At 38.1% G+C, this 16,937-nt stretch overlaps 1 protein-coding gene across 1 annotated transcript in view; it reads right to left on the bottom strand.

Moving 5' to 3' along the window:
* Window positions 1–14,823, bottom strand: part of USH2A (usherin) — a 779,248-nt gene extending 764,425 nt beyond the window's left edge. Inside the window, exons 1-2 of the mRNA XM_060022310.1 lie at window positions 14,339–14,823; window positions 10,551–10,716 (exon numbers count right to left, since the gene is read on the bottom strand). Coding sequence (XP_059878293.1) covers window positions 10,551–10,716; window positions 14,339–14,823 — 651 coding nt within the window. The remainder of the gene's footprint in view (window positions 1–10,550; window positions 10,717–14,338) is intronic.
* Between the last annotated feature and the right edge of the window lie 2,114 nt (window positions 14,824–16,937).

Here is a 16,937-nt window from a genome sequence, read left to right as displayed (position 1 = left end):
TTCAGAACTAATAAGTTAGTTCAGCAAGGTTTTTAAATATAGGATCAAGCCCCCCCAAATCAGTAACATCTTCTGTATTATAACAAAAAATACGTGGGAACTAAAATTTAAAACCTATGACCAATTTCAATCACTCCAAAGAAAATTTAACACTTATGAATAAACTTAGCAAAACATGCACAGGATCTGTATGCTGAAAATTACAAAATACCAATAAAAGAAATCAAAGATCTAAATTGTTCATGTATTGGAAGGTTCAGCATAGTAAAAGATACCAATTCTCCCCAAGTTGATCTAGAGATGCAATGAAATTCCTAACAAGATCCCAACAAGACATTTGGTAGACACAGGTAAATTTATTCTAAAACTTATACGGAAAGGCACAGGCCCTGAAATATATTAAAAATATGAAATCTGTGGTGAAGTAAGGAACAGGTTGGGTGTGTTTATAAAAGGGAAATTTGGGGTAGCCTTATGGTAATAGAGCTGTTCTTTATCTTGACTATGATGGAGCCACAAATCTACGTATGTGATAAAACTGTATAGAACTACACACCCAAACGAGTCCAGAAAAATGGAAAGTCTAAATAAAGTGGGTGGATTGTATCAATGTCAGTATCCTGGTTGTGATATTATGCTATAGTTTTGCAAGATGCTACCCTTGGGTAAGGGATACTTAGGATCTCTCAGTATTATTTCTCACAAATGTTTGCAAGTCGACAATTATCTCAAAAAAAGTTAATTAAAAATAAACAAAGAAGCACTATCTACACTGGACCTCTCCAAGGTTAGTGCTCCCTAGTTTTCAAAATTTCTTGGGTCTCACTTCTCTTTAATATTTATAAAAGCCTCTTCCCACAAACTTTGAGATGTTCTGTCTGAGACTGCTACAGGTATTTTAAGGGATTAAATAATAATGGTCACCATCTGTCCCAATGTGTATTCCCACAGAATTCATCTTATTTCCAGATTACTGCTACCTCTCATTCAACCCAAACATTGAACCCAACTCTTTTATATAAATTCCCTAAGGTACCAAACCCCTCAAAATAGCTACCTGTAATCGATTTTGGCCAAATAACTACAATAACACAATGGATTTGCATCCCAGAAAACAACAAACTTAACATTACATATTGTACATCCATAATCTAAACTTTCTCGGTCAACCCCACTACAGTGAAACTGGCATGAGCTGAGTCTCCTCTTCCAGCCCTTCGTCTCTGGCTCTCCTCTCCTCCCCGACCCCCCATTGGAATGCCTTATGTCCTTTCCCTGCCCTTTCCTTTTTCCTTTCTTTCTTTTCTCCCTAGATTGAGAACCATGAACACAAATCATAAACAAGAGAATCCAACTAGTTTTCTACTTCTAGAATATACAATGTTTTTCAGGGATTATCTCATGTAGTCTTTAGAAAGCAGAATGACTGCTTTTCCTGATATGAACACTTACAAAAAATATATATTGACATACATACACACATAATTATATATATATTATATATATATATCATTTTTTCTCTGCTGTAATTAAATAATTGGAAGATTAACAAATCTATTAAAGCCTTTCCATTCTTGGAAAAGTTTTTATAATTTGTTTTATTTTAACTGTTCTTTCTTTGGCTTAGAGATATCTAAACTGGTATCTTGAACATATGCTCTTATTATGCATCCAGAACAATACAGCTGCTTGGAATATTTTTGAACGTCGCATTTGAGAGAGAGAAATACCAAGGGAAAATATATGGGAAAAGAAAACTATTCAAGGCCATGTTTAAATAAAGTCATATTCTCTCTTCCATCACCCAGCAATACATACCATAGGCCAAATTCTGCCCTAGGTTATATGAGCGCTCTTCTTTTTGACTTTAGTGGGAATTGTTCATGTATAACTGAAGGCTTCAGTTAGCCCCGTGGACACAAAAATGCCTACCCTCAAAAGAAGCAAAAATGATCTGTCTTATTTGGCTTTTAGATGAAAGTGATATAATATAAATGACAATTCCATTAGATAATATAGGTTTTAAAAAGCACTACCATCAAGTTTTAACCATTACAAATTTGAGAGAATTACCATAGTGGCATTGGCAAGACCAGAGATTGTTGAAACAAATAAGAAGACGTTGGAAAATACTTCTCTTTTTATCGCAATTTTCAATTTTAGTAGTGTATGGAATAACTGTGCACTATAATATTTGTATATATTTTCCTTTTGCATATATTGTACATTTTCTAGCTATTGGCTGAGAATCAACCATTTTCTAGCAGAAAAAAATTGCTAAGTTCTTCAAATATCGGTTTCTAAGTTTAAATGTTAATTTATCCATAGCTTGCTTTAGATTTTGATTAGAGGTTTTTCCAGAGGAAAGGTCTTACTTACTGAACTTAAATTTTTGCCATGAAATATTAGACTGATAACATTCAGACTTGTAAAGGGTAAACACTACAATGAGAGGTGTGTTCATCTTTTTGCATACATCAGCTAGACAAACCTTTTCTTTTGGGGTGTGTGTGTATATATATATATATATACATGTATATGTATATATATATATATATATATACTGTATATACTAATGGAGAATAATAGTTACGAAATAGATTGGATTAGGAGCAGGTGAAAAAACCTGGGTTGTCTGTCAGAGGGAGAAACAAAAACAAAAGACTTCATAGCTCTATGTAAAACTCTAAGCCACTTTTTCCAGCCTTTTTCATTTAACACATGATATATTTCTTTCTAAAAAACTCAGACCCTCTGAGGCTTACTAACATCTTCTGCTATTTTCATCTTCCAGGCATTGCTCACCTATTCCTGGTGTGTAGAATTTCTTCCTTCCTCCTCTTCTCCACCTTAAAAGCCTATTTTTCCTTCAATAGTTAACTCAGATCCTACCTTCTTTATGCATCTTTCCTGACATACCTGAATTGGAATGAGTCATTTCCTGTCTTAAATTCTGATCATTTTATTTTGTTATACACTTTGTAATCCATCAAGGTAGGAAGGAGAACAAGAAATAATACTTGGGCCCCACCCCAGACCAATGAAGACACAATGGAGTGTGGGCATCTGAATATCTTTGAAAGTTTCTCAATGATGTTAGTGATCTCTAGAGTTGAGAATTATTGCTCTGAGCTGCAGTCTAGCTTGTAAGTACTAAATATCAAAATTCTGACTCTCTTCCAGTACTTCTCCTTGGGCAATTGAAACCATTAGTCATGCAATCATCCAAGCCAGAAATCTGGGATTTATCATCTCCCTTTACCTTAACCTCTACTTTCCTTCCATCAACAAGCCCTTTGATTTTAATTCCTGAATAGCTCTCAAAGCTGACCACTTCTCTGTGTATCTGCTATTGCCATCATGGTTCAAGGTATCTCACTTGGGCTCTGAGAGTAACCTAACAACACTTTTTTCTTGTCCTCATGCAAACTGTTCTCCTTCAGTGCAACCAACATGGTCCTTCTGAAAAGATAATCTGCTCAGGCCATACATTTTCCTTACTTCCCCCCACTTCCTCCCTCATCCCCTGTTCCCTGCATAAAGCATCTCAGTAGAGTTCTCTTGAAAACACTTTCACATGGCCAACAGTGATCTTTAAAACATAGCATCTTCCAATGGCTCTGGCTACATTTCACATGCTGCTACACTTTGGCTGCTACACTCCACCTCCACTGGCCTTTCAGTATCTCATACGCAACAAAGTCCCTTTTACAAAAGGGCATCTGCACTATTTGCTATGCATGGATGAAATGTTCTTCTCTACTCTGGTCACCTAGTTCAATCCTGTATGTTCTTTTGAATATATACTGTTATCAGTTAAATTCCGTCCCCCCACAAAAGACAGACTGAAGTCCTAACCCCCATGTCTGTGACTATGACCTTATTTGGAAACAGAGTCTTCGTGGATATAATCAAGTTAAGGTGAAGTCATACTGATTAGTTGGATCCTAACCCAGTATAACTGGTGTCCTTACAGAAAGAGGAGACGCTGACACACACACACACACAGGGGAGGAGATGGCCATGTGATATCGGAGGCAGAGAGGAGGCTGATGCATCTAAAAACTCAGGATTTCCGGCAAACACCGGAAGCTACAAGAAGCAAGTGAGGCTACTCCTCTATAAGTTTTAGAAAGAGCGTGGTCTTGCAGATACCTTAATTTCAGACTTCTGGCCTCCAGAACTGGGAGAGAATACATTGTTGTTATTTTAAGCTACTCAGCTGGTGATTTTTTAGGGCAGGCCTAGCAAACTAATACTCGTATCTAATACAATTTCTTCAAAGTAAGCTTTCCTTGACTTCAGAGATTTGATCAAATTGTCCTTCAGATGATCCCACAGAACATATCACAGTTATAATTCGGTTTTCCTTGGTGTGACTGTCTGTCTTTTCCTTCCAATAGACTGTAAGCTCCATTACAGCAGACTATAAAGTACTTTATCAGACATTATTTTCTTTACATGTCATTTACAGTAGAAGCTAAATAGGCTGGGTTTATCTTTGTTCCCAATTGTCACAGGTATCTATCATTTCAAGGAGCTACATAATTTTCCGAGGGTTGTACAAATTTTAAGTAAAATATCAAGAATTAAACATTGTCTTTTGGCTAAATATTATAGTTTAAAGTCTGCTAAATATTATAGTTTAAAGTCTCATGCAAAAATGTACAGAGAATAATTTTTACGTTTTTACCTGGAGGGTTTTACCTTTCTCCATAATCAAGTGGGAAGAATTCCCCCTTATTTTTAAGGTATCCTTGCAAAAGGCTTGGTTCTGTATGCCACGGACCAGGTGATCAGGGTGGGTTAAGTGGATTATTCTTTCTTTAATCCACTAGTCTTTCCTGACTGTCATAAGCCAAAAAGATATTGAGCAGAACTGTATATAAAATGATATCCTGTTATGTATTTAAGGCATCCGTATCCCTGAGAGATATGATTGTGAACTATATTGATTTGAATTATTTGTACAAATCATGTAAATATGTGAAGCATTACAAATATGTACAAATGTATGAAAATTCATTTATATTTTATTTACTTTACAAATATGTCTTGTTTCAGTTCTTGGTTTTTGTCAGGGGGAGTTCAGAGAACTTTGATAATTAACTACTTCTTCTGTCTTCAGTGACCTAGGTTCATAGCAATTTATTATTTTTTTAGGTAAAGGTCAGAGAAAATTGAGACTGTAAATTCCGGCAGATAATTTAACCTCTCTAAGGCTCCTTTTTTAATCCAGTTCACCTAGTCAGTCTCAATAATCACAGCTGTTATTATTATCATCACTTTCAGCTGATTATTCTGAAAAGCTTTGTTAAATTCTATTGATCTTTACTTCATTTTGAATAACAAACTATTCCCCTAACTTGGGTGATATTCAGTTGGCTAGCTACAAACAGAAGGCTTTCATATACATGTAAATAGTTACAGTTTAAAGCAATGAAAACTATTAAAGGAACAATATGGATTGAGATTCTCTTGTGGTGGGAGTTGAGGTGATGCCCCCAGGAGAATGCCAGTTCACAGAGCTTCCTGAAATGAATGAGGAAGCTTCCATAAGGCTGCGAGGACGTTTTATGTTCCCTCAATCAATAGAGACACGACAATACCTTTATAAAGCGTGCACATGGGCATACACTCCAGAGATTCACTGAGAGAGTTGGTTTATCTATTCTAACGAATGTTGGTTAAATTGCATTTTCTTTTTCTCCAGAACCATCAATAGTTTCCCTCTTTCAGACTGAATACATAAATCAAAGAACATTTTTCATGAACAAACTATGATTATGAAACGCCTATTCTTCGTCTGTTGATCCCTAAAACTTTATTTACCCATGCATTTTTTTCCTTCACTGTATCAGATTAGAACTGCTCTTTTTCACTTTATTGTAGCTAGGACCATCTGTGGCTCTTGACTTGTCAGTGTATCGAGGAGCCCTCAAGAGCATAGATGATGTGAAAAACCCCACTGCTAAACTATTTCTTGCGTCCACACTTGCAGTATTTCATCAGCTTCTAATTATAGGACATAATTATTTGACTGCATTTTAGCATAATTACTAATGGGTTACTATACTAATGATTCTTTGATGCTATTTGTCCTATAAAATGTGTAGAACTACTTAAGGGAAAACAGTTTTCAGAGTTTCATAAAACTCTGAGGTTTTACTTTTAAATGATGTGCAACTAAATGTCAATATACTTCCAAGTTGTACTACCCACACGCCCTAACAAACTGCTGAAGTAAAATCCTTCCACATATTTTCAAAACTTTTTTTTAAAAAAAGAAAATCCGAAGAGGTCTCTTAAAATAACTATAACATGTGCTGATTCAATATGAAAACTAAGCTTTAAAAAAAATCTGCTAATGTTATCAGTGTTCCCCACTCGATAATAAAAAGTCTGAATTGATTTTTTTCCAGTTTTAGTACAAAATATATGACATAACGAATTTCAGCTTGATGTAATTTGAAATAGCCAATATATTAAATTCCAAAGTGAAATTTAAATTGGCAATCATGTCAGGTTCAAGTCCCTGAATGAATATTAATTTAAAAACTAATCATTTTCCAACAGGTTGAAGCTTCGAAATGCTAGTTCTTGAATAAAAGCTGTTAGATCCATTACTGTAACATCAGGCATTTTTTGTTTAGGAAACTAGACCTCCAACATTTGGTATGTCTGGCTCTTCCTAGCATCTTTTTTTTTGCCCAGGGAGTTAATTATTTAAAACTCATTTCTTTTTCTGGATTTGGTAAATTAGAATTCTGATTTTACAGATGGAAAGCTGATACTGAGTGAACTGTCTGAGGTAAGGTGTAAGGTCAGATCGGTTAATTAATTTTGTGTCTTTCTAAGTTAAATTCTGAGCCAACTCCATGAGTAAAGATGTTTTATTTTTATATACACACATACCATGTAAATTCATTGATTGTGGCCATATTGGAGGATGAGTAAAAACATATGCATACACTACAGACTTGCAATTTTTAACTTGACTAAGCCAGATTATCTGTGTGTTCTAGCCTATGCCCAGCATTATGAAGTCCCTAACCTCAAAATCAAACAGAATTTGGATGCACTGTATTATAAGGCAACAGAGAATAAGTTACATTTCATATTAAAATATGTTCTTTGCAGTTAACTAGTGAAAGAGTTACAAGCTGCATTTGTCCATATCTTGGCTATGATATCTACCAAAAAAATGTTTGTGTAAATACCAGATAGCAGGGGGAAGCAGAAAAAAGCACAAACCCGATTGTCAGTTGAGGACGAAGCTCTGTCACTTACCATCTCTGTCTAGACAACCCTACACAACTTAGAAGCTTTCCATACTTTCAAAGTCACTTACTTTTTAACGTAGAATTCCAGGAAGTCTGGTTTTGTTCATCTAGTCCTATCCTCTTACTACATAAGTAAGAAAACTGAGTCAAGTGTATTTGTTAAAACTACTGAGTAGCATTACTTGAGTCAGATTTCTCTACACCACATCTCTTATTCTTCCCACTGCTTTTTGTATTAACTTCCAAGGAATGAGCACATTCTTTATTAAACATCTATGAGTTATTATAAATATTGTAATATCTCAAATGTATTCAGACTTGTTTCCAGTTTAAAGGCACCCTACGCAGAACTCCAATTTAAATAATTGCTCTTTAATTTTTATTTGAATGAATCCAGGTCTCCATAATGCTGGGTACCCCCAAATCTATCAATAAATGCCAGACGAATAAATAAGCGATCTGCACGGCTTTTCTAATGATTTAGGACTGTTTCATTCTGTAGTTTTAACGTAAAATGTAGAATGGGGGGGAACTTATGTAAATGTAAATAAATAAAAGAAGACCACAAATTGGATAGGACAAATCTTCTCTTGATAGTCGGTTATGAAATAAAGCAGTCTCATTAAACCGTAAGTACTTTAACCTTTTCTTGAAAGAAGGGGAAGATTTAAAGATTTATAAAGAAATTTTGCCTAGACTAGGAAGTGACTCACATTTGACATGTATTGAAATGATAATGTTGATTCCAATAGGCACGCTAAGAGCATCTGACTCCCAGGGGAGTAATTCAGTCATGGTTACCTCTTCACATTTGGAATTTTAAACTTTCTTTGTAAAGCTTTTAATGTACTACTGCCTGCCAAAACATGGCACATTTTCACGGATAAGGCAAAATAAAGGCAAGTAAAAAGCATTTTTTTCATCAGCGTTGATATAAAAATATGCGACAAATATAGCTATTCAACATCGTTTCAAGATTCCATTTCTTCAGTCTTCGGTGTTTTTGTTTTTTTTTGGCCACACGGCGGCACGCGGGATCTTAGTTCCCCAACAAGGGCTCAAACCTGCGTCCCCTGCAGTGGAAGTGCAGAGTCTTAACCGTTGGACCTCCAGGGAAGCCCCTCTGCAGTGGTTTCTATTTCCATTTTTTATATGGAAACGTCACAACACAATTCTGTTGGTCTGGTCAGTGGGTGGAATGGATAAGATATAGAACAAATTAGTCCCCTATCTGCTAACTACTGAACAAATGAGAGGCAAGCATGACACACTGAATCCATCATATGCTACAGATGTCAGACGTGAGCTATCTTTTTGTAGGTCCTTTCAACCCTGGTGGCATGGAAACCTCTGTGTCCTGACAACCAAATTTTCTAAACTCATAACCTAATGAAAAGCAGAGTGGGGAGGGCGAAGGGTAAGCTGTGACAAAGCGAGAGAAAGGCATGGACATATATACACTACCAAACGTAAGGTAGATAGCTAGTGGGAAGCAGTCGCATAGCACAGGGAGATCAGCTCGGTGCTTTGTGACCACCTAGAGGGGTGGGATAGGGAAGGTGGGAGGGAGGGAGACGCAAGAGGGAAGAGATATGGGAACATATGTATATGTATAACTGATTCACTTTGTTATAAAGCAGAAACTAACACACCATTGTAAAGCAACTATACTCCAATAAAGATGTTAAAAAAAAAAAAAAAGAAAAGCAGAGTAGATAAGTCTAACATGATGACTGAATATCACTGTGTCAATACCATCCTATGGAAATCAATCATTGCTAATTCTCTGCATTTCTATTTTAAATGTTCTTCCTTAGGCTTTTAATGCATTGCAGTGCACATACATGGCAGAATTTCATACTACCAGGCCAAACAAAGGTATGTTTCAAGTGTATTTACGTCCTCAATAACGGTAGCTATGCTGTAAGAGACTTTAAAATCCAAGTAACAATTTTCAAGACCTTCTAAGTGAGATAGGCTGGAACCTGGGACCCTTTGCTGCAGTGTTTACACCTGGACAAATGTTTCCTGGAGCAACAAAATATAAAGAAAGAAACTATAAGGGACTAAAAATAACTGCATGCATGTCCAGTTGGGGCAAATTATGGACAGGATACAAAAAGACAAAAAAAAAACAACTGCCACTTCTGAAGAACCAGAGCAAAAGCAGGGGACCGCACATGCCCCCGGCACACAGCACCGCCAAAGGGGTGGGCAGAACACCTAAGCCACCACTGTGGCCCAACCCCTGGACACACCCCTACCCTCACCCCATATAAGGAATCAGCTCCACCCCCTTCAGGGAGCGAGCAAGGGAATCTGTTACTTGCTTTTTCTCCCCGCTGCTGCAGCAGGGGCCCCAGTAAAGCCTTGCCTGAATCTCTTGTCTGGCCTCTTAAGGAGGCCAAGAACCCTGGTAAGTAACATAAGGAAGTCTACCTGCTTCAGGGTGAGGGAAAAAATGTGAGAAATCAAAGATTATTTTCATAAAGTGCACGAGGGTTCAACTGTCCTCTAGGGCAAATGGGGTTTGCATGGACCACATCTGAGCACACCTATGAGAGCATATACTGAGAACTACAGTACACAGTACCTCTGGTATAAAAGGCAAGGGTGACTTAAGCTGCACTGGACCATTCCAGAACCCTAAAGAAACCAAAGAATAAACTGTCTCCATTCCTGACAACCATAAAATACCAACCATCTCACAGTTATCTCAGTCTTTAGCAGCTTCTAAGGCGAATACAAACTGTGGTTGACAACTGAAGTAATAATGTAACACCTTTTGAGTGTCTGATGTGTGAAGTTCATTAGTTCTAAGGTCAACATTTTAACACAACAGCCGAATTGTATTCATATCATCAGATGCTATCCACCAAAAACCACTGTAAAAACCAGGCAGGGGTCTTAATACTGCCAAGACTAGTAAAATTAGAACTAGACTGCAAAAGAGCCCTTCCACATTTTTGAGCAAAATAAAATACACTAAGCAAATAAAACAGACATTTCCTGAGGATATGACCCCAAATGGGATCGTGCCAACCTTCTGTGGGCATTTTCACAGTAATTTTGAGGGGGAAATTCTGGTATATCAAGAGATACATCATTAGGTCATTTAAATATCGCTTTTCTTTAGTTGTCACTTACACATAGTTGAAATCTAAAAGGTAGTGCTTCAAATCTGATGGGAAGATGCCATTTAAAGGAAAGAAAGGAAGATGGATCCCTGTGTTTAAACAAATGTTAAATATTTTTTATTTTACTCACCTGCACACTAAGATGAATCCATTTCTTCACAAGAATTCTCCCCAGTGTCATTACTTTCATTGGAGGCTGCAAACCATTTACTGTGCGGTAATAAAACATGGTCTCTTTCTCAGATATTGTAAGTTTGAACACAATCTGCCCATCCGCTGTCTTCTCTATAACACACCTTGGGAAGCAACCAGAAAAGAGAAAATGTCAGCCTCCAACCAAAAGAGACGCTAAACCATCATCCAGTGATGGTGGTGTAACTGACCCCAAACTCCACTCAAAGTGTCACAATGAATAAGTACCTGAACGTTATCAAATTCAGGGCAAGCTTTCTCTCAATGAAGAAGCCCTTTTATTTCAATAAAAAATAGAATTCTTATTTACAATATATTCCCCCAGAACCTCCACTCCCTTTATCGGAGACTCATGATGGGAGCTCAAGTGGTCAAATCATCCTGCAAAACCAACATGTAGCCTATTGGCTCATTAGTTCCTCTGCTATTTCTTTTATAGGAAGCGGCACAATACACCACATCCGGCTTGGGTATTGAGTCACCAGCACAAATCTTTTTTCTTTTCTTTTTTTTTTAACAAATCTTTTTTCTTTTCTTTTTTTTTTTTAATGTAAAGAGAGATTAGTGTCCATAGAAGGCTCTAAACCGCTAACCCTGAGGTCAGAATCGCTCTATTTAATTCTCATGATGAAATGGAGAATGGACGACTATAGCCTTTACTTCGCTCATCATCAACTAGCCAGAAGCCAAAGCCAGTGTCTGTAGCTCGCCATGACCACACGGCCCAGCTGAGGCACTGAGATCATGGTAATGATCCTGGAGGAAAGGTCATCCAATCTTCTAAGAGTACAGTGCAATATTTTGATAAAATAGAAGAATTTTCAGAAAAATTTTAGGTCTGTGTAGGGCCAGTTATCAAATTACTTTGTTTTAATCACTTCTATTCTGATCACAATGGCACTCTTTTCCCATCCCTTTAAATAGACATTTTTATTTTTTATGTCTTCTAATTTCTCTATTGATTTATGTTTAATATATTTTATTTTATACTAATTATATCATTGCATGTGCCTAGCCACTCTGTACCCACTGAGCAGAAACAGATATGAACTTAAGCAACCCTTTCCTATTACATTTCAACCTAGCAACTCAACTTTTTAGCAGATGAGAGAAGAGCCCCCTGAGTAGATTACTCCTCCAAATCTGCTATTTAAAGAGAAATATCATGGACAGTAGCCATCAACATCCCCCCAAATAACTAGCTATTAAACATACTCATCAGCCTGCATCTCACAGACAAGAACTCAAGAAGGCGGTACATCCCAGGGAGGAGAATTTTATCAAGTCCTAGAGGAGTCTGGGTTCCTTTCTTCACCTGGTTGCCTCCTACTCAGCATCTCCAGGATAATGCCTGACCCTAGAATCCTCCCTGCTCAAGGTTCGTAAGGGGCCTTCCCTTGAGCTCACTTATCGTGCTGCCTTGGTAACAACACCCATCCATCCATCTTCCCATTCGATCATGAGTTTTCTGACAATAGCATCATAGCCTGGTTTATAGTAGAGCCTCAAAAAAATGAGTCAGTGATCTGAGTAGGAAGAATCGAAGAGGCAAAGGTAAGATTGGGCAAACCAAGAACTCTTGCTAAAGGTGTTTTTAAAACTTTCCTTAAAGGGCACATTTTTTCACAAATCATTCCTTCTCACTTGCATTTATTCTTTTTGAGAATTGAGAGGTAATATGACCGGAGAACACTTACCAGTCACTATTTCACTGTCACTTTTTTACTCTATCTGTACATATATTGGGTGATAAAGTTATGAGGCCAAATATATATATTTTAAATAAGGCAAATAGGTTTAGTTGACATACAGATTTTATATAAAGTGGAAATACGATTTTATGGAAATTCTATTGTGATTGTTTTTAACCCTATGGAAATTCTATTGTGATTTTTTTTTAACCCTTTGGTAGGTGAATATTTCTAAGTCACTGGAATGAAAGAATTTCTCTCTATTCCCTGTCTCTAGGTCTTAAACAATCTAAGAAGAGTTTGCCTCTGTTCATTTCTCTTGCGTTAAATCTACAAGTTAGAATTTGACCATTACTCAAGGATGTGTTTGCCACATGCAGGCTTATTTCCCCAAGCTTACTGAAAATGCATTTCTTAATATGTTATTGATTATCTTCCTTGCTATTTTGTTTGCTTGTAAACATACTAGCTTGGGTAGATAATGAATGTGAGAGGAAGGCAGGTAGCAAAATATTTAGGAACTGGATTTATTTTGCTCCTGAATAAACAATAATTGGATAATCCATGTTTTGTTTGTTTTACTTATCTAGTACAAACACCCTGAAATTCCCCCAATTCCCACAGGTATTTCAGTTTTGAGAATGGAAACGACCTTGATGCATGGAACTCTCAAAACCATATACCATGTGCTACTGCCTCTATAAATACTCCTCTGTCTTATTTATACAAAATGATACCAATGGAAGATGAATTTGGTAGAGACATATCCCTTGTAAAAAGCTTGGAAAAAAATATTTCATCCTAGCCATATTTGTCAAGAGACAATTTTTTAAAACTCTTTGCACGTTAGTTACATAAACTAAGTAGGTTGGATTTACTGACATTTCAAACAGTAAGAAAACAGGGTTTTCTTTCAGGGCACATACAGAAATAGGGGTAACGGTTTGTGACGATTTTCACTCCAAATAAAACAAGATGAAAATATGCCAACTTTCACTTGGCGCATTAAAACTAAACACCAAAGATATTTAAGCCATATTTGCTTATGAAATTATAAGACTCTTCTGGTTTGTTTCATGAGTTTTTAGATATTTGGCCAACATCCTCATACAAAGAAAACTTCACAAGGAGAAGAGGCAAAAGCCCTACAGGAAGACGAAAGATGAGCAAAATATGCCTCAAAACTGTCCTACTCATTCCAGTTTCCAGATTGTTTCTAAACACTTAGGGGAAACATTAGATACAGCTTCAGAAACTATTACAGAATGAAAATCAGGTGATTACAGAAAATAACCACAAATGTTACGGAAGCCCCCCTCCAAACTCACTGAAGGCATTTCTACTGGAATGAATGGCATGAATGCTTTTGAGAAGCTTTTATGCTTCTCTGTGTATTTCCTAACAGATGAAAACGCCAGGAAGCGAAGGGCCAAAAGCGACCTCTTTTCAGAGAGAGAGTGTCATTCATTTATTCAACTCATTATTGAGCATCTTCCAAGATGAGTTAAACAAACATCTCTTCCTGGGAAAATAAGGATGCAGACAACACAGTCCTAAGCCCTCAGAGAACTACATGCCTAATGAAAATTGTATACTCTAGTAAGGGCAAGTTGTTTATACAAACCTGGACCAAAACTTTGAAAATATCCATTATTTGTATTGCTAGTCCCCATGACTTAAAACTCACACGGAGCCTGGTTGAGCCTCTGAAAACTAAGACCAAAAGTTTAGCTAAACTGCTGGAAAAAAAAAAAAAAAGAGCCAGGTGTAAATACGTCTGCCTGCCATGAAATTATTTTAACACACTCTTCTCTGAGGGTTTACTTCATCCATGGAAAGGAGAAAAATACTTCGAACTTAGGAAAAATTATTTGGAATATAAAGTTGACCAGGAGAGCCTAATATAGGAGTAGGTCTTCAGTTGCATCAATTCCAAAGTGCCTTCATTTCTAGGTTGGAATTCAAGTTGCAATACCCTTGACTCTTACTGATTTTGCAGGACCCTAGGAAAGCTTACACTCCCTCTGCTACTTACATTACACCTTCTTGCTCAGGTTTCAACCACACAGCTAGAGTAAATGACGCCGCCAACCTGGCAGCAGGAGGAGAGGCAAAGCAACTCTGGTGATTTCCAAACATGAAACTTGCAGAAGGGCCGTGGGCATCGGGACTCAGATCACGCCGGTCTACGGTGATGCAGTCCCTGAGGGCCGCTGAGAAGAGGTCAGTGTAGGTGGGGGGTGACGATCGGTAAGGACAATCCTGAATGCAGAACCGCTGGGGACAGACCCGAAGGCCTTCAGCTGCAGCAGAGCTCTGACAGAAGGTGCTTCGGGCTGGGAGTCCACACGTCGCTTGGGTTGGCACCACCGAAACCTTCTTGAAAGCTGCCACGTTCTCCAGCCTTGGGAAAAGGCCCTGCGAGTCAGCCCACGATATGGAAGCAAAATAAGTAAAGAGCCACGTTTTAGGGGTGGGAAACAAGAAGCCGAAGCCCAAAGAAAGTGCCAGGCAATTCATGTTTACACAAAAGCATTCTCCTTCCGATCAAGCGTTCCTAAATAAATAATCAGGCCGACGGCGCTGGCCAGCGACTCTTTAACACGGCGTGCTTTAAATAACATTGAGATAAATCCATTTTCGGCAAACCGCAGACGCCTTTTCACACTGGGGTAACACCGGAGGCCTCCTTAGTGATGGCGAAGACATGAGTAGCAGCTGGTGTCTGGGAATCAAAAGCAGAGAGTCAAGGAAGAGCTGTTACTGTTACATCTTTAAAACTGTCGGTACATTCTAAGCAGGGGGATTCCGAGGCCCCAGGAAACATGATTAAACTTCTTAAAAACATTTTGAAGTACACTCTCTAGAGTAAAACACTCATTCTTTTGGTAACTCTCTTCACCGGGCAAATCAAGCACTCGAAAAGCCCACAGGACAACCAGTTGGACGTACACATATGTGCACATACTTTTATTAATATATTTCCCCACACAGTAATTTCAGATTGCTACTCCACCCCAGGGAATTAGCACTAACCACTCTCCTTCACAAGGTAAAGAACTATATAGATTTCCTTCACACACGCACGGGACGTTGTTAACGCAGAGCTAACTTGCAGATGTCCCGAATAAAGCTGGCAAAGCACTTTGGGCCTTTCCCCCCGCCTCATCGCAGCATGTGCGGCAACTTTAAGCTCACGGTAAAGCTGATTAGAAACCCAGCACCATCTGTCCGTCCCACGCCTCAGTATTTAGCAAACGTTTGTGTGTTTCCTCATAAGACTTTGTGTAGGTTACATATGGACCCCTGATACTGTGTAAGTAATTGTATTGATAAATAAGCTGAGTTACCATTTCTTTATAGCATTTCAACCAGGCCCCTCAGTGTGACAAATGGCTCTTCACAGGACCGCGGTCCCTGGTTGCCTGGCAACGCTGCGGTAACCTCCGGAAAGTCTCAGCAAATAGGCCACAGCAGCAGGACGGCCGCATGGAAGACTTGGGTGCCCAAGTCAGGGATTCTGCGCAGCGAACGCTTGGTTACCTGAAACTCAGAGTGCAGTCTGCTGGCTGGCCCGCCCGGAACTGAGCTCCACAGCCTCCAGCAGGTGCCTCAAGCAGTGGGAGGGACCAGCATGGGGCCAGGCATGCATAATTTTAAAGTAGCAGTGCACCTTATCCTCTAATCCCTTCTTTTGCCCCTCCCCTTTCCCTGGCTTTCATGCACCTCAATCCATTTAATCATGCCATCAAAATGATCTTACAGAAGCAAAAGGACCGCTGACTTCTTAGCTGCTTGACTGGATATGAATATGTGTGTATTTACGAATGCATGTTTGATGTCAATTCTATGTAGTTTTATTACATCCAAAACTCTCTTCAACCGTCTGGGACATCCCATCCTACAGGAGAAACATTCTAAAGCAACTGATACTTCTATCCCTCCACTGTCTTATAAATGGAAAACTCATTTGGGAAACAACTAGCCAGTTGGGCTTTTTCTATAAGTTATCATATTTAGAGAAATGTTTAGAAGTGAGAGAAATGTCTGTATGGCATTTCTTGTTAGTAAGGCAGGCAGAGACAACTCCAGAATGTCTTCACTCAAATTTCCTTTCATTTCTCTTCCAAGAGAGACCTGGCCATAACTTTTAAGTATCCACTTTACCAGTCAGAACTAGGTGCTTCCAGAGGAAATCTTCATCTTTTGTCAAATTATCCTATTCTCTCTACTAGTTGATTATTATAATCTTGCAAGGGCAATTTTTATTTAAAAGCAAATTTTAATGTAAAACCAGCTAATATGTAAGGAAAATCTGGGGAAATATGTTTGGAAATAGGTACGTAGGACACAGTGAAGTAGACAAATGGATTACTCACACCTCTACAAAACATGCAACCAATATTGGTCTTCCAATGTGTTATTCAATGTCTGGCTCCTCTTATTGCCTTAAGAATCCAAAGATTAACTTTAATTTTTAATTGTGGTGCTTCAGTATATCTTTTGGGTCACCATTCTGGGGATAAAAAATCATCTCCACATAACAACTCCTGCTTTGTAATAGGAAGTCATGACTCAAAAGAGACAATCTAAGATTAGCAACTCTGCTCCACAACCAGAAACGCTGCCTGTAA

The sequence above is a fragment of the Delphinus delphis genome, chromosome 1 (genome assembly GCF_949987515.2).
Source record: "Delphinus delphis chromosome 1, mDelDel1.2, whole genome shotgun sequence".
NCBI classification, from domain to species: domain Eukaryota; kingdom Metazoa; phylum Chordata; class Mammalia; order Artiodactyla; family Delphinidae; genus Delphinus; species Delphinus delphis.
The sequence above is the reverse complement of the archived record's forward strand: the minus strand, read 5'-3'. Positions and strand labels throughout refer to the sequence as shown.